General features: G+C 57.1%; 3 protein-coding genes across 14 annotated transcripts; 1 reads left to right on the top strand and 2 right to left on the bottom strand.

The window, feature by feature from the left end:
• Positions 1-5: 5 nt before the first annotated feature.
• Positions 6-2,088, top strand: SRRD (SRR1 domain containing). Of its 2 annotated transcripts, XM_034428967.3 has the most exons (7): positions 6-138; positions 296-336; positions 535-731; positions 830-928; positions 1,036-1,187; positions 1,450-1,495; positions 1,602-2,088. In XM_034428967.3, exons 1-7 carry the CDS (start codon positions 20-22, stop codon positions 1,791-1,793), a joined length of 846 nt encoding a protein of 281 aa, XP_034284858.2. In that variant the 5' UTR covers positions 6-19; the 3' UTR covers positions 1,794-2,088. The 2 variants fall into 2 exon arrangements, with proteins under 2 accessions (XP_034284858.2, XP_087736301.1); XM_087880175.1 differs by lacking the exon at positions 296-336 and having other exon boundaries at positions 20-138; positions 535-640.
• A 145-nt stretch (positions 2,089-2,233) lies between these two features.
• On the bottom strand, positions 2,234-7,952 carry TFIP11 (tuftelin interacting protein 11). The gene is made up of 12 exons (XM_034428956.3): positions 7,136-7,952; positions 6,855-7,038; positions 6,607-6,763; positions 6,206-6,333; positions 5,688-5,840; positions 4,780-5,298; positions 4,557-4,663; positions 4,286-4,454; positions 3,959-4,202; positions 3,240-3,382; positions 2,837-3,002; positions 2,234-2,710 (listed from the first exon to the last, which is right to left on the bottom strand). The coding sequence occupies exons 1-12, from the start codon at positions 7,345-7,347 to the stop codon at positions 2,355-2,357; spliced, it is 2,538 nt and encodes an 845-aa protein (XP_034284847.2). The 5' UTR covers positions 7,348-7,952; the 3' UTR covers positions 2,234-2,354.
• Positions 7,953-8,995: 1,043 nt separating this feature from the next.
• On the bottom strand, positions 8,996-17,184 carry TPST2 (tyrosylprotein sulfotransferase 2). Of its 11 annotated transcripts, none has more exons than XR_015730254.1 (8): positions 16,718-16,980; positions 12,450-12,532; positions 12,255-12,337; positions 10,880-11,771; positions 10,428-10,626; positions 10,163-10,213; positions 9,572-9,662; positions 8,996-9,423 (listed from the first exon to the last, which is right to left on the bottom strand). XR_015730254.1 is itself a non-coding variant. In XM_087880171.1 (8 exons), the coding sequence occupies exons 4-7, from the start codon at positions 11,716-11,718 to the stop codon at positions 9,633-9,635; spliced, it is 1,119 nt and encodes a 372-aa protein (XP_087736297.1). In that variant the 5' UTR covers positions 11,719-11,771; positions 12,255-12,337; positions 12,450-12,532; positions 16,718-17,184; the 3' UTR covers positions 8,996-9,423; positions 9,614-9,632. The 11 variants fall into 11 exon arrangements, 7 of the variants coding, with proteins under 7 accessions (XP_087736297.1, XP_087736298.1, XP_060538186.1 ...); XR_015730253.1 differs by lacking the exon at positions 16,718-16,980 and adding an exon at positions 15,649-15,784; XM_087880171.1 differs by having other exon boundaries at positions 9,614-9,662; positions 16,718-17,184.
• Positions 17,185-20,604: the final 3,420 nt, after the last annotated feature.

Raw genomic sequence — 20,604 nt, 5'->3', positions numbered from 1 at the left:
GTTTCGCTGCTGTTGCGGCATGTCCGCGGATGGGGGCCTTGCGGGAGGGGACAGAAGGCGGCGGCGGCGGCGGCCGGCCAAGGACGAGAGGCCCGAGGCGGCGGGCGAGCGGCAAAGGCGGCGGCTGCAGGAGGCGCTGTAAGGACACCCCCCCCCAAAAAAAATACTACCAAAAGGGGAAGAGGGGGAATGGAGCTTCCACAGACCGGCGCAGTCTATCTCCGAAGGAGAGAGGCCCCCCCTTGCCCCCCCTCTTCTTAGCACCGAGTTCCTCCCTCCCTCCTTTCTTTGGCAGCTCCGAACTGAAGGATTCCAACTTCTGGGAGTGCAGCCGAAGTGAGGCTTCGTTCAGCGGCCAGGCCTGGGGCGGAGGGGCCCCCCGACCCTCCCGGAGCCAGCCAAGCGCACTTCCGGAGGGAGAGCCAGGGCCTGGCTCGGGGCACCGCAGCGGAGCGGGGCAGCGCTGGCTGGGCCAGGGGGAGGGAGGGGAGGGAGGGAGGGGGGACCCACTTTGGCCTCTTCCTCCTCGTCCAGGAACCATCGCCAAGGCCCTGCGGAGCCCCCCAGCAGCCCAGCAGGACCCCTTGGCAGCCTTGCGGGAGAGGCCGGAGGGCCCCGGGGGCAGAGCGGCGGGCCTGCGGTGCGTGTGCTACGGCCTCGGGAGCTTTTGCTCGTGCGGGAAGGCTCGCCTGCAGCTGGCCTTCCTCTTGCTGCTGCTGGAGGAGCTCAAGGTTGGGGCCGCCGGCTGGGAGGCGAGGTGGGGGGGGGGAAGGGCGGGGGAGGCCCTCGTGCCAGTCACCCCCCCTCCCCCCCCGCTGTTGCACTGCAGATCGCCCCGGAGCTGTGCTTCGTCTTCGACCCCGTCTTTTCCACGCTGGAAATTGAGGTGCTGAGCGGCCTCGGCCTCACCGTGCTGCAGTGGAACGAGGTGAACTTGGGGGGGGGAGGGGGGGGAGCCAACGTGCCTGGCCCCACAATCGGGGTCTCTTCCCTGAGGTCGGCCCTGCAGTTCTTGGTAAGCCCTTTGTTGCCCAGGAGGGGAAACGGAGCATCGAGGGTCCCACGCTCTTCTACATGATCCACTGTGGGAAGGCACTGTACAACAACCTGCTGTGGAGCAACTGGTCTGCGGAGGCCCTCTCCCAGATGGTGGTCGTGGGCAACAGCTTCAGGGGCTTTGAAGAGAGGTACGGGCTTCCACCGCCACCTGGGCAGGGAGGGTGCTGCTGCCAGCCACTCAGCCTGTGCACATCCTTTTAAGGCCCTGGCTGAGTTTGTGCGATCCTGGCCTGAGTGTGGATTCCTACACTGTGGGACTCAAAGGTGCGAATTGCTGATTTGACCCTAACCCTTGGTCCCCTCATGCGGTTTGGCTGAAAGCTGAGTTTTACTTTCCCCCTCCACATTTTGTAATATCCCGTCTCTCTTGTCCCCCAATTCCCATTTTAGGCTGCTGGCCAAAGTCTTCTATGAGAATTATAGCTACATTGCCAAGGTGGGTCTTCCTCTCTAGCTTGGGTGGGAGGGACTTAGTTCTTCTAGTCTCTGGCCGCCAATGTGCCCAAATCCTGCGACACCTTCTTGTGCTCACCTGTCCCCAGGTGTTGGTGGCAACTCAGGAGGAAGCCCTTCCGCCCCACCTGCAACACCCCGATGTCTTCAATGACACATCCGTCCACCGCTTTCCTCTGCAGAAACTGAGGGACCTCCCCCAGGACTGCTGGGCCTGCCAACCAGAGCCCCTTTACCCGGAAGAGACTCAGCTAGAGATCATCAGAAACAAACCCCAATAATATTCCTCCCCCACTTCCCATGCACAGGAAAGGCGGGGGGAGCTGCAGCAACAGTGTTGGGAGCCCAGTCTGGGCATACAATGAGCCCTGCTCTACAAGCAGAGGACAGACTCAACTCTTGCTTCTTGCTCAGGGCAGGATGGGGGTGGGTGGCGGGGGGGGGGGAGGATGAGAAGAGAGATGGAAAATGATGGTAGGTCTTGCTCCTTCCAGGAAACCATGCCAGGATTTCTCCCCAAAAGTGGAAGGGGAATCTTATATTGACTTTTGTAACCATTAAAAATATTATCTTGAACCCTGTGCCTTTTATTAACAGCAGTTACTCTCCTAACTTTCTCAAGCCCCTTCAATGATTTGCCAAAGTAATTGCTTTGCCCCCACCTCCACCCCCCCCCCCAAGGATGGGCAGTTTGAGCATTTTTAGCAGACAAGCACCAGAATAAAGCATGCCCTTTATTTACAGATAAAGTCAGGGCTGGGTCTTTCCAGCCTCTTTTACAAGGGGCCATAAGCACTTTCTGGTATGGGGGGAGGTGGGGCAGCCCTTTGAGTCCCTCCTGCTCACTTGGCCATGTCGATGAGGCTCTGCAGAGATGTGGGCACCCAGGTCTTCTCACCCTGCACAAAGACCACCCCCCGGTCGATATAGATGATGATGCGCCCAAAAGTGTAGAGCTGCTTTCCCTCGTGCCGCTTCCCAATGATGGGCATGAAGACAATGTTGTGCTCCTCTGCTTTGGTCTGGATCAGGTCTTTAAAATTCATGGGCACAGAACTAGCAGCCATGCCAATCCCGCGCTGGGCCATGTTCTCGGCTTCTCGGCGCTCCTGCATGGCCTCGTACTGGAAATCCTTCCGGCGTTCTGTATGCGTGAGGTAGGCGATGTTCTCCCGTGCACCGGGCTGCATGTAGCCGCCTGTCAAGGGAGGAGGAGAAAAGGGATAAGAATGCCAGCAGCCCCACATGTGCACTGACCCCTCCATGTAATTGGCCAAGAATCTGGCCTTGAAGCTTTTCAGATAACTGGAAGGACAGCACCCACCGACGCTGGAGGAGACTGCTCTGTTCATGATGTCCAGGGCTTCGTTGAACTTCTCCTTGATGGAGGGGTGGGCCAGGACCTGGTCGGAAAACATGGACTTCCAGCCCAGGTACCACTTAGTGATCTCCTCATAATTGGGGTTGTTGCTGAGCCAAGAACAGAGCACCTGTGGGGGGAGGGAGAAAGGGGACATGCAGCAACAACCCACCACAAGCTCCACTGACTCTTGGGGGCCCTTCCATTCCACTCCTGGCAGCCCAAAGGCCGAGGAGATGCTCCTGAACAAGGGAAGGGCCATCTTCTGCAGCGGGGTTCAAGGACCAAGATGCCCAACTGCTTTAGGGCTCCAACCACTTGGGGCATGGTGGCTCTTAATCCGGGCCAGACCCTGAGGGACACCCACCTGCAGCCACTTGGGGAAGAAGTGCTTCTCGAGAAGCCCCACCAGGCTGGAGACGGAGATCATCCCTTCCCAGTCCATCACCCAGAAGAAGGCGTCCATGTGCTGCTGGTGCGGATTGATGATCAGCTCGTTGAGACACAGGCCTATGGGGAGGGGAGATCAGCAGGAAAGGCCGCCAGCCATTAACTTGGCCTCCTGGGGGGGGGAGCACAGACGACCTGCTCCCCCCACAAGCACCTCAGCTCCTTCACAAGCAAACCAACTGGTCAGTCCAGTCCAAATATTTTGCACTTTATGAAATTAACTGCTTAGTTTTACCAAGACTGACACTCTTGGGGGGGATCCCAAAAACCGAACCAGGGAGGAGAGCGAGAACCACCCTGGAGCTGGCAGTTGTCGGTCTTCTCCCTTTTCTGGGGAGGAATCCCACCTCGGCTCTAAATCTCCACATGGGGATCATCGACTCACAGATAAGCTGCCCTTCATCCGAAGCCAAAACCCTCCCCCTTTCCTTGCTGATGAGGAAACAGCTGCAGGAGGAGCGGATGGTGAAGCCAAAAGCAACAGCCTTCTGGTACCAAGGCCAAACAATGGTAGCCAGCCAGAATCTCAACATCTGGGATTTCAGGGCCTGCCCACATTCACCTTCTTGAAAGAAGATGCTAACAGTCTGCCCGCCTTTGGGGTGGGAGAGAGATACTTTCTCTTTCTGCTCTCACCCAGTTTGGGCACAATATTCTTGACCATGAAAGCCTCCCATGAGCCTGGAGTGAAAACCTCTTTCCAGGGCTGCAGAATCAGCTTGGCCGAGGAGTCGCTGGGGTGCCACTTCTGGAGAGCGTTGGACAGCTTGTTGCGGATGGGCGAGTAGAGGGGTTCGAGCCGGGCCTGCATCAGGGGCAGCCAGGGGTGTATCCACGAGTGGATGGGTACGGTGTCAGTTAGAGGGTTCCAGTTCTCCACCTAAAGCAACAGTGAGAGAAGTGTAGAGACTGGGGTTGCGGAAACAGCTTCCCCACAGCGGCCCAAAGAATTGCCCATCACACCTCCTTCTGTAGTTTGGGGAAGATCAGCTGGTCTAGAATGTTATCCAGGATCCACACTGGAATGATGTGCCTCCAGCTGTCGAGGAAGTCCACGATCGGGATGCAGTGGCGGGGCTGCCACTGGGCCACGATATTTCGCACGTACGGCATCCACGTTTCCCACATCAACCTGAGGATCCCAAGCAAGCAGTTCAGGGCTCGAATTGACCCAACCCACTTACGAGATTCTTCTGGGGAAGAGCCCTTCTCTCCTTTCGTGCTGGAGGCTTACCTGTGGAAGGCATCTGAGCCCAGATCCTGTGCACTGTGAGAGAGCAACTGATCGTTCTCCAGCAAGGCTTTCCATTTGGCCAGGATCTCCGTGCCGGCTGTGCAGTCCTATAGAGAGGAAAGAGAGACATGGCTCTAATTGCAAGTTTGGTGAGATGCGCACCGATCCACAAGCCTTCAGAAGCTGGCTTGGAGCTGTACCCAAAGGCCCATGGAAGCCCCACCTTGAGGGGATCCCAGTTCTTGAAGTAGTCCTTGACCAGAGGGAAGACGATGGCCACGGCCAGGTCCACGCGGTCTGACATCTGGTACTCTTCATAATACTTATCCTGGAGGGTCTCAAATATCTTGACGCACTCGGGCAGAGTCAGAGGGTCTTCGCAGTTGGGCTGCATCCGCCTCTCGCACTCTTCCACCAGCTCCAGGACCTCACTGAGGTTGCGGATGTCGGTCTCCTCCTGCAGGAGCACCTTCTCCATCTTCTCGATCTCATGGCTCAGGTTGACCACCATGTCCCGCTCGTATTGCAGCTGCCGGTCATTCTGGATGATTTCCTGCTCTGTCAGGTCGATCAGCAGCTGCAGATTGTGCTCCAGTTCTGGCAGGGAGAACGTTGGTGTCCTGGCATCCTTGCCCAAGATGGGCAGCTGCTGCTGGGGACCATCCTCCGGAATGTTGTGCTTCTGGCTGATCTGACTGTAGCTGTAGTAAACCTTCTGCTCCCGACCCGTCATGTCAATTACCTTCCAAAAGAGAAACCGCACCCAGTGAGGAGGCGGAGAGGCACAGCAGGCCCCAAGGTGGAGCAGGACCCCCAATTTAGAGTCACCTTGTAGGGAAGAGGGGTGGCATAAACATGTAATAAACAAACTTTTTGCTTAATGCATTGTAAGCCGCCCTGAGTCTCCGGAGAAGGGCGGCATATAAATCAAATTTAAAAAAAAACGTAGGCTGTTGCTGACATCCATTTCACCCTCAGAGCCCCAGGGAGGCAGCTGAAGATATTATTAAGGATTGCAAGCTCATTCCATGGCAGACCCTTCATGGCTGTCTTTCGTGGATGTAGCAGAACCGCTTAGCCCCCCCTCCCCCCCTCCCCCCCTGCCCTTCTTGCTGCCATCTCCCAGCTCACCTTGACCTGCGCCAGCTCCTTCTGAGGGGCAGACAGCTGCTTGCCCGCCCTGCCCTTGGCTTTCAGCTCCTCCACCGTTTTGTAGGTATACTTGGGCTTTTTCTTGCCCCCGCTGGGGTCCTTCCGCCACTGGCTGAGTTCCTTTTGAAATTCCTGAGGGCAGAGGAGAAACGTCAAAAACAGAGGCAGGCAGGGCGCAATCCACAAGGCACCCATATTTTACTGAGATAAAGCAGGAGATTGCATGTGATGGAGGAGGGGCTGTTGTTCTCTCAAAGAGGTGGGAAGCCACAGGTTTCCCAGCAGCCAGTCTCTTGCTGGAAAGCAGGGGCAGATTGGACCAAGCCATGCCAACCCTGGCTGAAGTCTGAAACATCTGGCATGAACCACTCGGGCACTTTACCATATAGAAGCATAGGAAGCTATTCGAGAGCCCTCATTTTGCTACACAGCGGGGGGCGGGGGGCGCTTTCTCCCACACCAGCTCTAATGTGGCAAATGAGAACATGGGGTCGTACCTCCTCCTCCTCCTCGTCAGAGTCAACAATGGGGAAATCTTGCAAGGACTGTGTGGTTCGCTCCGAGCCATATGCCCCAATTGCTGCCTTGCCTTTCCTCTGCTTGGCCTCAATGGGGTTGATGATACCTAGGAAAGTCCTTCAGGGTTAGTGAAACGAAGAGCTCCCTGCAGACGCCACTGGAGGCTCCATCACTGGAGGACTTCAAGAAAATATTGGACAACTGACGAGAAGACCTCCAGCCCCATCTTTTTGGGTTGCGCTACCAACCTCCCCTGAATTTTATAAATCACTTATTTGTCACGACCATGGATAAGAAGCCGCTTCTCAGAGAAGCCGGGATGCAAAAAGGGGAATAAGGCAACGATGGGCTTGAGGAAAAGAGGGAGAGCCGGCCCTACCTTGGGCGTTCTTCCCCAGGCCTCGGCCGGGCACGTAGCCCATCTTCTGCAGGAGCTTCTGCCCGATGCCCTTGGTGTGCCTCTCCCAGCTGCCGAAGTCGGCGAAGGACTTGCTGCCGCCCATGAAGCCCTTCTGGCTGGGCTTGAAGTTGCCGCCCTGCATCGGTTCGGAAGGGGGAAAAGAGAGGATGAGCCCCGGGGAGGCCGGGAGGGGGGCGCCCCTTCCTCCGCCCCGCCCCGCCCCTCACCGTCTTCAGCTTCTTCGGCAGCGCCTCCTTGGGGGGCTCCTCCGCCCGCGCCCCGCTCTCACCCTCCTCCTCCGAGTCCTCGTCGGGGCCTTCCTCCGAGTCCTCCGCCGCCGCCGCCGCCGCCGCCGCCCCCTTCTTCAGCCCGGCGCTGATGAAGCTCACCGGGGCCGAGTAGTCCCGGGACCTGGGGGGGGAGGGAGGGGGGGACACGGGGGCGTTTAGGGCGGGAGGCTCCGAGCCCGGCCCTTCCCCCCCCTCCCCTCCCCTCCCCGCCTGCGCACCGCTTCCCGCCGAAGCTGGGCCTCTCCTCGTCCGAGTCGCGCTCGGCCCACAGGCCGTAGATGGCCTCCTCCTTGGTCTGCCGGTGCCGGTGCCGGTTGGGGTTGAACTCGTTCTGCAGGTCCCACTCGCTGATCTCGAACCTCTCCATCTCCACGCCGTCGTCCTCCGCCGCCGCCTCGCCGCCGCGCCCGTACAGGTGCGAGAGCGACATGGTGCCCGCGCGGAGCCGGGAGGCGCCGGAACGGCCGAGCGGAGCCGCAAACAGCCCGCTTCCGCTCGCCCTCCGGAGGCTTCCGGTGCTCCGCGAAGTCCCTGCGCCTGCGCGGGAGGTGGCCGCTCTCTCCTTCCCCGTCTCGCTGGCGCGGCGGGGCGGGGCGAGGGGCGGGCGAGGGGCGGGGCCGGGAGCGTCGGTCTTGCTGGTGTTTGTTTGTCTTCGGTCGTTTCCCTCTCGGGCCCGATCGCTTTGCCTCGGGGGAGCCCCCCCGCCCCCCGCCCCCCGCAGCTGCTCCCGGCCTCAAAGCCCCCCCGGGTGGGAGCAGGGGAGGAAGCGGTGCCCTCCCTGCGCTCTTAAAATCGGGCTGAGAAATAAGTTGAAAGCGTAGGTTTTGCGCTCTTTAAAACGAGGGGAAGCCCCTGAGCGTTGCCAGCGCAGATCCCGTGAAAGAAAAATCGGAGGTGGGGAATTGCGAAGCTGACCTTCCTGCGAGAAAGCCGAACAAGGAGAAAGGATGGCGGTGACCGGGAAGGCTCAGCCGGGGGTGGCGGTGCAAGGAAAAGAGCCCACCGGCTCCTGCAGAAAGGAGGATCGCGAAGACTGGTGGGGGAGGGCCGGCACTTGGCTAAATAGCCGCCCCCGGTCCCAGGTGTGGGATCTCCCTCCAGAGTTTGTCCTAACCCTCCGTCTCTTCCCCCCCCCCCTTTTTCTTTCCTGTTGGACTCAGGCTTTACCAGCCCCTTTTGCAGCTTTTAAGCAGGCCAAAGATGAATGGCAAAAACGGGTGGGGGCTGGGAATGGAAGTGGTGGGCAGCGCCACCCAATATTCATCCGCTTGCTGCCCAGAGAGGTCAGGAGAACCTGTTAGGGTGACAAGGGGCTCCCCTCGATCGAGCTCATGTCTCTCCCAGAAGACCCGACCAGAAAAGGCAGCCGTAGGGATGGGAGGAAAGATCCATGATCTGTAAGTGGAATCTTACAATTGCCAAGAAGATGGCCAGACCACCATCCGTCTCCCCCCCCAGCTCGCTCTCTCGTTTCTCTTCCTTGGAATGGTGCAAGTTAGCTTATTTCTATTTTTTTCCACACTTTGGGAAACAATTCCTACACAAATCAGCTATCAAAAAAGCTGCAACCTTCACAGGCCTCGCAGTGCCTCAGCTGAACCTGCCTGTCAAGAAAAGGCAGCACCCTTCCTCCTAAACTAGATAACCATAAGCTAATAGAACGCATCCACAAAATCCAGCTGCACCTTTGCGTGGTCCGTGCATGAGCTCTGGGGTCATTCAAGGGGCCAATCTTGTGCTGCTCCTCTGGGGTTATGTGGAGGCCACAAAGGTTGGCTCTGGCTTCATCCGTCACCCCCTTGATCATCAGAGGGCCCTTTTTTGAACAAAGCAGCATTTGCTGGCTGTGGTTTGGGGCTCTGCAATCCCGCCTCACTTGGGACGCAAAGAGATCGCTTGCTTCCTATTCCGTAACTGCATGCCAAGAAAACTATAGGAACATTCCCATTCTAGGGACTATCAAATAGTTACGATTGATATTTTAAAAGTATTAACTCGGTTAAAACAGGGTTTAACTGTTCTCTCACAAGAACAGAATCTGAGAGAGGCAATCTCATATATGTATATATATTTCGGAATTAATAAATAAATCTCTTTAATTTGGTAAATTACTGAGAAGAGAGAATTAAAGGAGACAAGTGCCGGTAAGGCCGAAAGCATTCTAAAGAGGATATACAAACAGCTAGTTGAGGTCTGCAAATTAGAGAACAAAAATTACAAGATGGTTTTACACAGAGCCTGAAAAACTTGTTCCGCAGACAAGTATAAAATCTTCTCCAATATTCTTTATATTTCCCTTTTTATGATGGCAGAGCAATGTCCAAACTTGGTACGTGACTTCCCAGAACTGGAAAGTCCAAACTTGACAAATTAATGGCAAAATGAAAAGTATTTCACAGATAACATTGATTTGGCAATATCAGTAGCAAGCAATATGCTTGGAAAACAGATTTCCACTGTCACTGCAAATTTTCTTCTCTTCAGAAAAAGGGGAAGCAATTTGCACCTAAATGAGAGCAAGGGGAAGAAAGCAGAATTACTCCTGGAGAACACCAAGGCAGCGAGCAAAATCAGGGTTTCCTCCTTTGCTGGGGATTCAGGGCTGAGAGGATGATGCCCTGGAGAGCATCAGGACAGCTTTGGTGCAGCCCCACCTGAGTTGGAGACAAGATCTGCTGGGACATGCCAAGATGTACCTGGAAATCGTTGAGTTGGTCAATGAAAAGCAGTCGTATTCAGAGTCCCCTGCAAAGATCAAACAGAAAGGGAGGGTCAGCTGCTTCAGAGCTATGCAGTTTCATTTTTGCATTGGTTGTCTGGGGTTTCTAGCTTTCCAAACAGGTCCAGATAGGAACAAAGTTGGTCAAAATATTTTAAGGGATGCATACTATTGAATTAGTTATTCCGGGCTGCAGGAAATTCGTATATCAAATAAATCTCAAAGTGATTTAAACTGTAGGAGTTATGTAGTGAGGAGATGCCTTTGCAACAGTCAGAAAAGAGTGACAGGGCAAAGCCACCACCAAGAGAAGACCGCGCTCCCTAACAAGATCATCTCAATGGGGCAGCATTTCATAGATGGGGACGTGCCTATTTTGGTATCCTTCCCTTGAAAATTATCCAGCAGCAGAATGAAAAGACATTTGGGGAGGGGACACTGGTAGACCCCAGGGAATTAGGCCTTGCTGAATTAGGAGCATTTCTGCAGCCTGGGAGAAGTGGAAGACGGAGGTGGAGAAACTGACCTGAAGGTGCCCCTTCAGATTGGCAGGTGTTTTGAAGTCCCCGTTCAGAACCTGGTAAAGAGGAGCACAGAGTCAGCCGTGTCAGCACAACTGGGCCCTGCAGCCCTTTGCTCAGCGAGACGATCAGCATCTCCCTGTCCCCTTTCAGTCAGAAGAAAGCCTGCTTCTCTAGTCCTGAGCCAGGAGGGTTGGCGGGGAGGGGCTTATAAAAATCCGGACAAAGGGACAAAGGCGCTAAGCAGGCCAGGGACTCTGTGGCACTCACCCGGTGGGTGTTGTTGATCACCAGGGGGTCCGGGCTGCCGTAGTTGGGAGGGTTTGCATAGGGGTCATAGCCCAGCCTGGCCAGCATAGGGGCAATCTGAGCCATATCCTGCACCACGTCCTCCGGAATGTGTCCCAGCCACTTGGTCAAGGCCTCCATGTTCACAGGCTTGATCACCTGGTCCGTGGATCGCTCGATCCTGTGCAGAGACCAGAAATGTGTGTGCATGTTGCACTTGGCTTTCCTTCAGATCAAGTCCAGCCTGAGAACTTGCAAGCTAAATCTGAAAGAACTTGGGAGGTTTAACTGCAGAACTGTCTCCCCTCCCGCCTGAAAATGTTTGGGGGGGGGGAGCGCCCTGGTTGGGCACCCCAACCTTCAGGGGAATTCCAGGCCCTGAATTAGAACTGGCCCCAACCCAACCATGGGGTGATCCCCAACTGGCCCCTCACTTGGACAGGGAGACCCCGCCTGGCTTCCCAATCAGCTCCTCGTGGTGTAGGACGGCGTCGCTCCAGGCGATGTCCAGGAAGTCCATGATGGCCCGCATGGATTTCTGGGGGTGCAGAACCAGCTGCTCATAGTAGACGGGGAGGCAGCGCAGCCGCCCAATGGCCAGGCACTGGGAGTACATCACCTCAATCGCTTTGTTCCACTTGGCCAGGCAATCCCGGTAGCTCCGGAGGTCGAAGCCGGCGATGGTGACCTTCCTGGTGATCATGGAGTGGACAGAGGCCCGCCCGTCACGCACCATCAGCAGGAATTTGGAGTTGGGGAAGAGGTGAGAGAGGTAAATGGAGGACTTGAGCGTGAAGGGGTCCTTGTTGCAGAGGTAGCGGGCCGGCTCCCCGTGTTTGGCGATCACCTCCAAGATGAAGGCCTGCATGGCTGCATCCAGCACCTGGTCCGTTACCCCAGCTTCGTCCAGGCGCATCTTTTCTCGCCCGGATCGGGACCAGGCTTGGCGCATGGCCAGCACCCGCGGGATGATGCGCGTCTCTTCCCCGCAGCGCACCTCCGGGTGTGCATCCAGCATGGCTCGCATCAGGGTGGTCCCGCTCCGAGGAACCCCACCAATGAAGATGAGCGGCATCTCCTTACTGTAGCGATATTCGACTCGGTTGGAGTCCAGCATCACCAGCTCCTCACTCTCTGGACGCATCAGGGCCCGGTTGAGGCCCTGGCCCAGCATCTGCTGGCACTGCAGCATCTGCTGGCCCAGGTGGACGGAGACCATCAGGGCGATGGCGAAGCCCACCACCATCAGCAATCGTCTCACGGTCAGCCGCATCCTCGCCTCCTCCACATGGGACCAGCGGTTGCACCACCTTCAACATCTGGACACTGTGGGGACAATAACGGAAGGTGGCTTAAGCCTTTGCCACATCTGAGTCCCCTCTTGGCAGGTGGAGCCCGCCCTGTGGACGGAGGCCTCCCCATCTGCTTCCATGAAGAAGAGCATAGGGGAGCTCCACTGTCTTGCCCCGTGCCCCCCTCCCGCCACAGTTCTTCAGCAAGGCTTCCTTGAAAAGGTTTTCGTGCCAGGATTGCTGGGGAGGGCAGCCCAAGACGGACACAGCAAGGGCGTTCCGACCAATTTCGCCAAGCCTCCGTTTGCCCTCCTTCCCTTCCTGCTGGTCTTCCATGCTGATCAGCCTCCAGGCTTTTACCGGTTTCTTGCAGCTTTTGAAGGTGATCAAATATTAATAGCACAAAACAGGGGCCAGAGTGGGGGTGGGTGGGGGAATTGCAAGCAGGGCCATCAAATATTCATCCACCGCGGCTGAGAGATATCGGGGGAGTCTGTTAGGGTGACAAGGGGCTCACCTTCACTGCTGGTGGTCATTTTCCTGCTCGCTCGTTGCTCCCTCTCAGCCCAACAGCGAACCCGCAAATCAGGGAAATCCAGCCTGGGGAAGGAAAGCCCAGTCAGTCGGGTGCTTTGCAGGGGCCGCATCCTGCAGGAGAGCTCCCTGGCTTGGGTCCCAGGCCAGCTTCCTCTCTCCGAGGCAGAAGCCGCACCTGGTGCTGCTGGTCGCCCCGTGGGATCAGCTGGGCTTAAAGCTGCATTCCAGATCGAGCTGGAGGAGCGTCAACGCAGCAGCCTGTTTCGGGGACAAAGACCGAGCCTGTTGCCACGACAACAGACAGGCTGCCATGCTCCACCAAGCCAGGCAGCTGGGGAGCCCCACAGAGACGCCTCCCCCTTATCAAGGCCAGGTACAGACACACATGCGCACACACATGCACACACGCCTTGGGTGGCCTAGATAAAAGGTTGCACAATCGAGATCAAGATGGTGGTTCCTAGAGAAGGCGGCTGCTCGTTCAATTGCTGCATTGGGTAAACAGGAAACTTCTGTTCTACAGCATCCAAGGGCCTCTGCCGCTCAGCCGCATTCTCAGAAGAGCCCAAAGGTACCAACTGCACCATGGGGGGGGGGCGTTGAAGGGGGAGAGGGGTTTCTTAGGTTTGCCAAGTGGCAGGAGGAACATGCCAGACAGAGTCAGATCAGAGGCTTCTGGGTGACATGTAACACTCAAAACATTAACCTCACCTTGCAACATTTAAGGAATCAAGCAATACACCAGCATGTATTTGTTCCCCAGGAGTAACGGATCATTTTATCCAGTGTTTGAAGTGGAAGCATATTGAAAAAATAGAAGGGTGGGCAGAATCCTAACATTGAGCAACTGGCATCCAAAGATTGTTTCGGCTCCTCGGACTCCGTTTCTGACTCTCAGACCAGCTGGCTGAAAGTCCGGCTTGTGTTCAGACTCCCAGGCTCCCTGGGATAAGCGGAAGTGGAAAGTGCACCCCTCCGTAAAAGGCTGTCTAGGGAAGAGAGCCAAAACCAAGCGACACCCCTCAAGTGCAGCACCGGTTTGCTGAAGGCCTGCACAGCAAGTGCCACCTGTGGTGGCCGGACAGACTCCGCCCACAAAATGAAACACCTGGGATGCTTTAGAAACTGCTCCTACCCAGTGCTTCTGGCAAGAGAAGCCCAGAGGGAACGGGTCATTCTGCAAAGGCCACCAACTTTGGCCCTTGGTGGGCAGGCAGGCTGCCTTCATCGGGCGACTGACTGCAAGAGCAGCTCAGCTTGGGGGGGGGGGAGATGTCCTGACGTTGGGTCCCTCAACGTGGCAAAGCCCAGCAGGACACTCCTCAGTTCCGGCAAAAAGAGAGGCTCCCCTCATGGATTTACAACTGGCCAGAAACCCATCAGGATTCTAGAACCATCGATTTGGTTGCTAAGGGACTGTGAGCCACACAGCCGGCTGCACCACTATGATTCAGGCCGCTGGTTGCTCAGGCCACCCACACCTGCCAAAAAGCCTTGGGGAGCTCTTGTGATGTCAAGGAGGGCCTTTCCAGTTTGCCCCTTAAGCGCTGGAAGGAGTCTGTGCATGGCACAGTGCGTGGTGTGATGGGGGAGAAAATATTCTGAAATGTGGGCAGCAGGGCACACCCTCCCCTCCCCCCATCGAAGCCTGGGGGAAGTCTGGGGGTTCGGGTCTCTCTGTTCCAAGCCTTGCAAAATGAAGACAAACACCTCCTAAACTGTGGGCAGGTGGGAAAAGCACAGCCTGCGGTGGGAGAAAGCTGCTTGCCCAGTTGATCCCAGGTTCAGTAGCATTTACTAAGAGCTCCCACAGCCCTTAAACAGACAGGGTGCCCACTCAGCTGAAGGAGCTTCCCATCCAAGGGGAGGGAAGGAGAGCTCAAGGAGGCAAACGGATGCTGTTCTGCTGGGGAGCCCTGCCCTCCACTTTTGGCCCTTTCGAAGGGTGGAAAGGAGCTCAGGAAGCTGGGTGGCAGCCCTGGAGAGCCTCCAGAGAAGAAGAGGCAAGGAGGAGGATGTCTTGAAAACAGTACAGGCTCTCCCTTCGCCTGCAACAGGAAATCAAGAGCTACAGGCCTCGAGCAGCTGAGGAAGAGATAAAATTAGTTTCCTGTGCCAGTTACGAAACCACACTTGTGGGCTTTGGTCTTCAGTTTGACTCAGCGTTCCCTAAAACAGATCACTTCTCCTGCAAATGGCCCTCCAGTGTGGCTCACGGCTGTTTTCAGAGGTGCAGAAAAGGGACAAGAGCCTGGGCAGCCACTTTTGCATCTTAGCATCTGTGGCCAGGGCGAGCACAAGGCTCTCATTGACTCCTGAAGCCCCACGAAGACCTGGGGCTGAAGCCCATCTCTAGTGGGGATCAACTGCAGGGCTTGGGCAACCTTTTGATCTGTTATAAAGGACAGAAATGTTTCTAGGCACCAAATAAACATATTTTTCCTTCAAGGTTTTCTCCAACTGTTTTTGATCATGTGGGTCTTATGTAGGTTGTTCAAAAGCAGCTGGGGAGCGTGTGCATGCGCACACACACACACACAAACAGACAGACAGACAGACAGACAAACAGAGGTAAGAGAGAAGGTGGAGGAAGGAAATGCTGCCCAGTTGGGCTGTTTTGGGGCAAACGGGATTTTCCAGCAATGGAAAGGACTGAAAACAGCAGTGGGTGGGTGAATGGTGGTGGAGGTTGGGAGGGGACCCAGAGGACTCCCCCTCTTGCCCAAAGGCAAAGCAACTCCTAGGGTCTGCTATGCTAACCAGGGGATGGCACCAGAGAAGAAAAGGGATACCTGACCCCCAACTCTCCAAGCCGGGCAAGGCCAAATCTCCCACTGGTCTAAAGTCTGCTGGCATGGAGGGTGGCGGGGGGGGGGGAGGGGGTGGAAGGGCGGATGTCCAAAACCAGTTTCTGGACGTCTCCTTTTAAGCAAACCAGATCCTGGTTGATGGGGGAGAGGGGATATTTGTCCTGCGGAAGGCGGACCCACCGAAGGAAGGAAGCCTCCAGAATCAGGAGCACTGTACCCCTGGGCCTTGGGTTCATCCCAGACAGAGGGCTACGGTCCTTTCGGAAGAAGAACTGAAGATGCGGAGGGGGGGAGGGGGCTGGAGGTGGATTCACAGAAGCTGTCGGGGGGGGGGCAGATGGGAAGCCAGCTGTGTCGGGGAAGCAGCCGAGACCGAAGCGGGGAACCGGCCGAGACATCCGAGCGAGAACAGCGGCTCACCGGCGGGGTCGGGACAAAAGCTTTGCCGGAGCCGAGCGTCTCCCGGCCCTTGTCCGGGGAGAAGCGGGGCTCCCGGAGGCGCCAGCTGGCAGGGTACGCGGGCGGCGGGCGGCGGGGCGGGCTGCGAAACGCCGGGCTACTCACCGCTCGAGCCGTGCCGGCGGCGGCGTCCCTTCGGCCAGGGAGAGCGCGGGCAGCCTCGGGGCGGCTTCGCTCCTCCCGCTGCCCGGCCGGCGCCGAGAGACGTCACGCGCACGGAGGAGGAGGAGGAGGAGGAAGGCGGCCCGCCCCCCGCGGGGCCTCTCGGAGCAGCGGCGAGGCTGGGCTGGGCTGGCCCTCTGTCGGGCCGGGGCCGGAGCGCCTCAGCTGGTTGAGTCCGCCTGGCCGCCGCGAGGCTCTTGTGGTCCCGCCGGGCTCCGTGCGCGGCTACCCTTTTCGCGGGAACGCAAGCAAGCAAGCCGGCTAGGAAAGGTGGAGCTGCGCGGAAGGAGAAGCCCGTCCAGCTCGGCCCCGTCGCCCGAGAAGCGGCTCTGGCGATCCCGGCTCTTCCGCTCAGGCCGGCCGCACGGCAGCCCAAAGCGCCCGTCCCGGGGAAAGAAGCGACCCGGGAGCCGCGCCACTTTCAAGGTGGCCTTTTATTGTTGCGTGGCAAAGCCAGCGGGCTAGAAGGCGCCTTTGCGCGGATCCTCCACGGCGCGCTCCTTTTGCGCTCCAAAGCACGAGGAAGGCGGGGAGGAGGCGCCCTCCCAGGATCGGGCCCTCGAGCTCCACGGCTCAAGCCCCGCAGAGAGCCGGCCGCTCCCCCCCCCCGCCGCCCCCCGTGCCCCCCGCGGAGCGCGACGCCTCGCTTCTGGGTTTTCAGAGGCAAGGGGCGACCCTCTCGCTAAGGAACTACATTCCCCACAATGCCCCACGTGCGGCCCCGAAGGTGGCTGGGGCGCAAATCAGCGGTGGGCGAGGTCCGGGGGACTCCCTCGTCCCCTCCGCGCTGCCGCCGAAGCATCCTGGGAGTTGAAGTCCAAGCTTGGTGCCTCCCGGCTGGGCGTCACGGGCGTGTCTGGACGGCGACCGCAGCCGCGATGCGCAAGCTGCCCTCGGGGGTCACCCCCGCCCTGCGCTGCCCAGGCGAGCAGCTGCCCCCGGCCCGCCTCCCGTCGTCCCGAGGAAAGTGGCGGTCCTGCCTTCCCTCGGCTCTTCGCCTTCCTCTTCTCACCCGCCGCGGAAAGAGCCCCTTCGCGGGCTGGCATCGCTGCCGGGGCCCTCCACGCACCGCCCGCGACGCTCGCTCGCTCTCTCTCGCCCCTCCGGAAGCCCGCGAAGCCGAACCGCCCCAGCTAGTCCGAGCCCTCGGTCGTCAATGACCTGCCCCCCGGCGGGCGTTCGCGGTCTCGGAGCTGTAACGGGGGACCCCGTCCGGCTCTCCCCGCGGAGGAGGCTCCCTGGCTCGCAGCGCCGAGGAAGGGAAGGCCGCCGCGCAGGCACTTCGGGCGCCAGGTGGCGACTTCAGGAAGGAAATGGAGCGCCGGGCCGCCCCCCCCCTCTCTCTCTCTGCTGGCCCGTCGCTTTGCCCGGTGGGGGCGCGGGCAGGAGGATTTCGGGCTTGGCGAGGGCGGCGCTGTCGCCCAGCAAACCGTTGCCCGCTTGACTTGGCCTCCGTTTATTCCCACCCGCCCCTGTGTTGCTGCTGCTGCTGCTACTTCCGCCAGTTGCCCCCACATACAGCCCCCCTCCATTCCCAGGCATTGCCCAGCGCAGGAAGGAGGTATGGGAGGAAAGGCAGGCTCGGGGGTGGGGGTGGGGGGGCAGCGCTGCCCCAAGGACCTCGCAGCCTTTTCTGGGCCCAGCCTGGCTTCACCTGCAGGTGCTGGGCAGAGCAATTGGTTTCCTGGGCATCTCCTCCCACTTAGGCCACCTTCCCTCTCTGTTCCTTGGGATGTCATTTTTGGAGGATTCTGGCCCCTTGGCAGGTTGTGGCTAGAATTTGAGGGAGGGGAAAGGACTCCTGTGGAACCCATTAAAGCAAAGCTTGCCGAATGCCAACTGGCCTACAGTCCCAGGAAAGAAGACTGAAGTCTGTCTCAACTGGTCCTCGGGCGGCTCCGGCAGCCTCTCAAGAGCCAGGAGAGGCGAAGGGGCTGCCCTGGAGCTGCCTGAAGACCAATTGAGGCAGTCTGAGAAACCAAATCAATGCCTCAGCAGTGCCCAAGGGGCCACTCTCCCAAGGCCCATGGTGGTGGTGGGGTTTTTTTTTGCCTGAGCTGCAGTTCACCCACAATAACTAGGGGTCAGCCTGGCTCTTAACCCCCAGCCTATGCCCATCGTCTTCCTCAGCCCTCATCATCTGTTCATTAATATCCCCTCCCCCAGCCAGCTGGTCATAATGAGATGCTAACTGGATTTTCTGTAATATCGGGTCAGGGAAGGCCAGGAAGTAAGGCTGCAGTCAGCGTATTGTTATTATCAATCAATAACCTATTTATTTTCCAACACTCCTATTAACCTCGGCCAGCCAATCACCATTTCAATTTGAAAAGGCTTTGCGAGACACACTGCTGAGTGGACAAGTCAGGCTGCGAAAGCAGTGGGCCTGATCCTGAAGGTGGCATGTGCCCGGAGCCTCTTCATGGGGGAGGGGCAGTTACTATCTGTTAACTCTGCATCCTTCTGCCTTTGCTGGGAGGAAACAGAAAATCCTCTTTGCAACTTGGCGTGTTCTGGTTCCCTCAGCCCACTCTGTCTGTGTGTGTCTGTGAAGAAAGCCTTGGGATCAGCATTTGCAGGAGGGAACCAGATGGCCAGCACAGTCCTGGCTCTCTCTGAGCAGGGCAGTCCTGACTATGCATCTGCAGTGGGGGATAAGCGCTGTGATTGGCTGAGGACCCTGGCTTGGCTGCCCTCCCTTTGCCAATCACAGCCGTCCTCAAAATGGGGTGGGTCTTCCTGGGCTCTAGGCTGCTCTGAGGTTCCCTCCCCATAACAGGCTAAGCCAGGAAAGATGCTGGCCCAGCTTGGCCCCTTGTGTCAGTCTGGCCCTCGGGCTGCAGTGCTGAGCAAGATCCGGCCTCTGTCCCGCCACAAAACTGACCAACCACCATCGCTCTCCTCAGCCTCCGGAATAAAAGGAGGACTGAAACGGGTGGGCATCGTCCTCCCAAGAGCCCTTGGAGGTGGGCCAGCCGGGTGAGTCATCAGGGTCTCTGGCCTCCTTGGAAGGGCCACTGCAATCCTTTCGCTCGGCTGTCCTTTATGAGGGGGAGGTAGATTGGCTGTGACCTGCTTCAAATCAAGTCACTGATTTGATCTATTTTGACACTTCAAATTGATCCAGAAAATTGTTTTGATTTGATTTTCCAACTCAATGCAGGGGGGAAAAAAGGCTTTTTGTGCATGTGATTTGATTTGATTTAACAATTTGACTCAATTCAGAGATTTGATCGAATTGGCTTCAAATTGAATCTCTGGATTAAACCTTGGCCCAGCCCTATCAATGCCCATTTTTACAATTATTACTGATTCTGTACATAAGGGAACGTTTTTAAATGTATTAGCTAGCGGGGTTTCTGATTTCATGTTCTAGATTGTGAGATGATGTTCATCACAAGGCCTGGGGAGTGGGCTCCTCTGGCATGTTCCCCCTCCCCTCCTTTGGACCCCAGGGAGATAGGCGAGCCCCAGCCCCCCCCCCCCACTTGTCCTCCCTTTGCCCCATAAACACAAATCCTTTTATCGCAGCATCTCTTTGGTCGGTTTGCTCTTTGATTTAAGCTGCATCCCTCCCCTCCCTCTTGTTTTCATCAGACCTGACGTGCTCTATCTCCCGCCATTTATCTCCCCTCCAGTCTCTCCTCTCATTTCTTTGGTCCTGATCAATATGCTGGTTGGCTGGCCGGCTACGTGGAGGCTGTAGCCCTCCTCCCCTCTCCTCTCTTCCCCTCCCCCCAGGCGGCTGTAGTTTTTCTTGTGCGGTGTTTCTCGTTAAGCTTCCATCTCCACTTGTTCTTTTTCTCATTAGGGCTTTGCACAAGGCTAGCTGTATTTCTTCCAGGGCTGTTTTCCAGCTGCTCTCCAGGTCTCTGGCCATTCTCAAGAACAAGACTTTTAAAAGTTTCACTTAACTCAAGAGGACTCTGGAGCCTCTTCAGTGGAGATGGGAAGAAGTAAACGGCATGACATTTTGATTTTCCAGGGGGGAAAGGGGAGACCCTGGAATCCTTCCCAGCCATTTTTTTTCTCAAGCAAAAATAGGCCATGCAGAAAATTATTTTTTTATTCTTTTTGGTTTGTTTGCTTTTTCTCCCCAAATAATAAATTTAGAGAGACAAACAGCTTAGAGCGTTGTTGAACAAGGTTAGATTTTTTTTCCCCTATAAAGAAAGAGACGTGTTCTGGGTTGTTTAAGCCTTCAGGTGCAGGAAGGTAAGAGAGCAAATCTTGCTCCTTTGCTTAACGTGTGTTCGTTCATGCAGCAGATTTGGGGATGTGGGCTGAGAATCCGGTCTGGTGCTGGGCTGAAGCCGCTGCCAGGACCCTGCCCGCTCCACCGCCTGGCCCCTTCTGGCAGAAAGCCGCCTCTAATCCAGCCTGGGTGCAGAGGCCTTTCGATGTGGACAAGCCTCTCTTTTGTGCCACAGAAGGGGGGAGGGAGAGAGGGAGGGAGAAGCCCCATAGCTGTTGATGAAATTCAATTTCACCTCCAGCCTGATTATGATAATTTGCAATGCGCCCGAGAAAAAGTGAATTATTATTAAATGCAAATAAAGTTAAATAATGCTGTTTGGGAGCTGCTCAGAGTGACAGAAAAGCCATAAATTAGGAGGAGAGATGTGAGCGGCGCATGATGCATGGCAGGAGCAGCAGTTGAGCCTCACTGAAGGCCCAGCTGGATCAGGGCTGTGCGGCTCTTGCCTCCAGCCAGAGAGGCTCTGGATCTCCCCCCTGGAAGGGCTGGGCTGGGCCAGACAACCTGGGCAGCGCGATGCCCATCTGCCTGCCCTCTCACATTGGGAGTACGATGAAGATGAGACCCTCTTGCTGCTCCTCAAGAAAGAGGTGCGCTCAGCCTGGGGCGGGATGGGAGACACGCTGGGGCCGGGCCCCTCT

The sequence above is a fragment of the Pantherophis guttatus genome, chromosome 17 (genome assembly GCF_059756535.1).
Source record: "Pantherophis guttatus breed Tessera chromosome 17, ASM5975653v1, whole genome shotgun sequence".
In the NCBI taxonomy this organism is placed as follows: domain Eukaryota; kingdom Metazoa; phylum Chordata; class Lepidosauria; order Squamata; family Colubridae; genus Pantherophis; species Pantherophis guttatus.
The sequence above is the reverse complement of the archived record's forward strand: the minus strand, read 5'-3'. Positions and strand labels throughout refer to the sequence as shown.

Bases quoted from the DNA above. Each gene is read 5' to 3' on its own strand.
- TFIP11 (XM_034428956.3), bottom strand. From the start codon at position 7,347: ATGTCGCTCTCGCACCTGTACGGGCGCGGCGGCGAGGCGGCGGCGGAG. The intron at 6,334-6,606 runs GTAGGGCCGGCT...GGACTTTCCTAG, and splicing joins CCTGGGGAAGAACGCCCAAG to GTATCATCAACCCCATTGAG. The intron at 4,455-4,556 runs GTAAGCCTCCAG...TGGGATCCTCAG, and splicing joins GGCTCAGATGCCTTCCACAG to GTTGATGTGGGAAACGTGGA.
- TPST2 (XM_087880171.1), bottom strand. From the start codon at position 11,718: ATGCGGCTGACCGTGAGACGATTGCTGATGGTGGTGGGCTTCGCCATC. The intron at 10,627-10,879 runs GTGAGGGGCCAG...GTCTCTGCACAG, and splicing joins GGCGGGGTCTCCCTGTCCAA to GATCGAGCGATCCACGGACC. The intron at 10,214-10,427 runs GTGAGTGCCACA...CCTCTTTACCAG, and splicing joins TGATCAACAACACCCACCGG to GTTCTGAACGGGGACTTCAA.
- SRRD (XM_034428967.3), top strand. From the start codon at position 20: ATGTCCGCGGATGGGGGCCTTGCGGGAGGGGACAGAAGGCGGCGGCGG. The intron at 929-1,035 runs GTGAACTTGGGG...TTTGTTGCCCAG, and splicing joins CCGTGCTGCAGTGGAACGAG to GAGGGGAAACGGAGCATCGA. The intron at 1,188-1,449 runs GTACGGGCTTCC...TTCCCATTTTAG, and splicing joins TTCAGGGGCTTTGAAGAGAG to GCTGCTGGCCAAAGTCTTCT.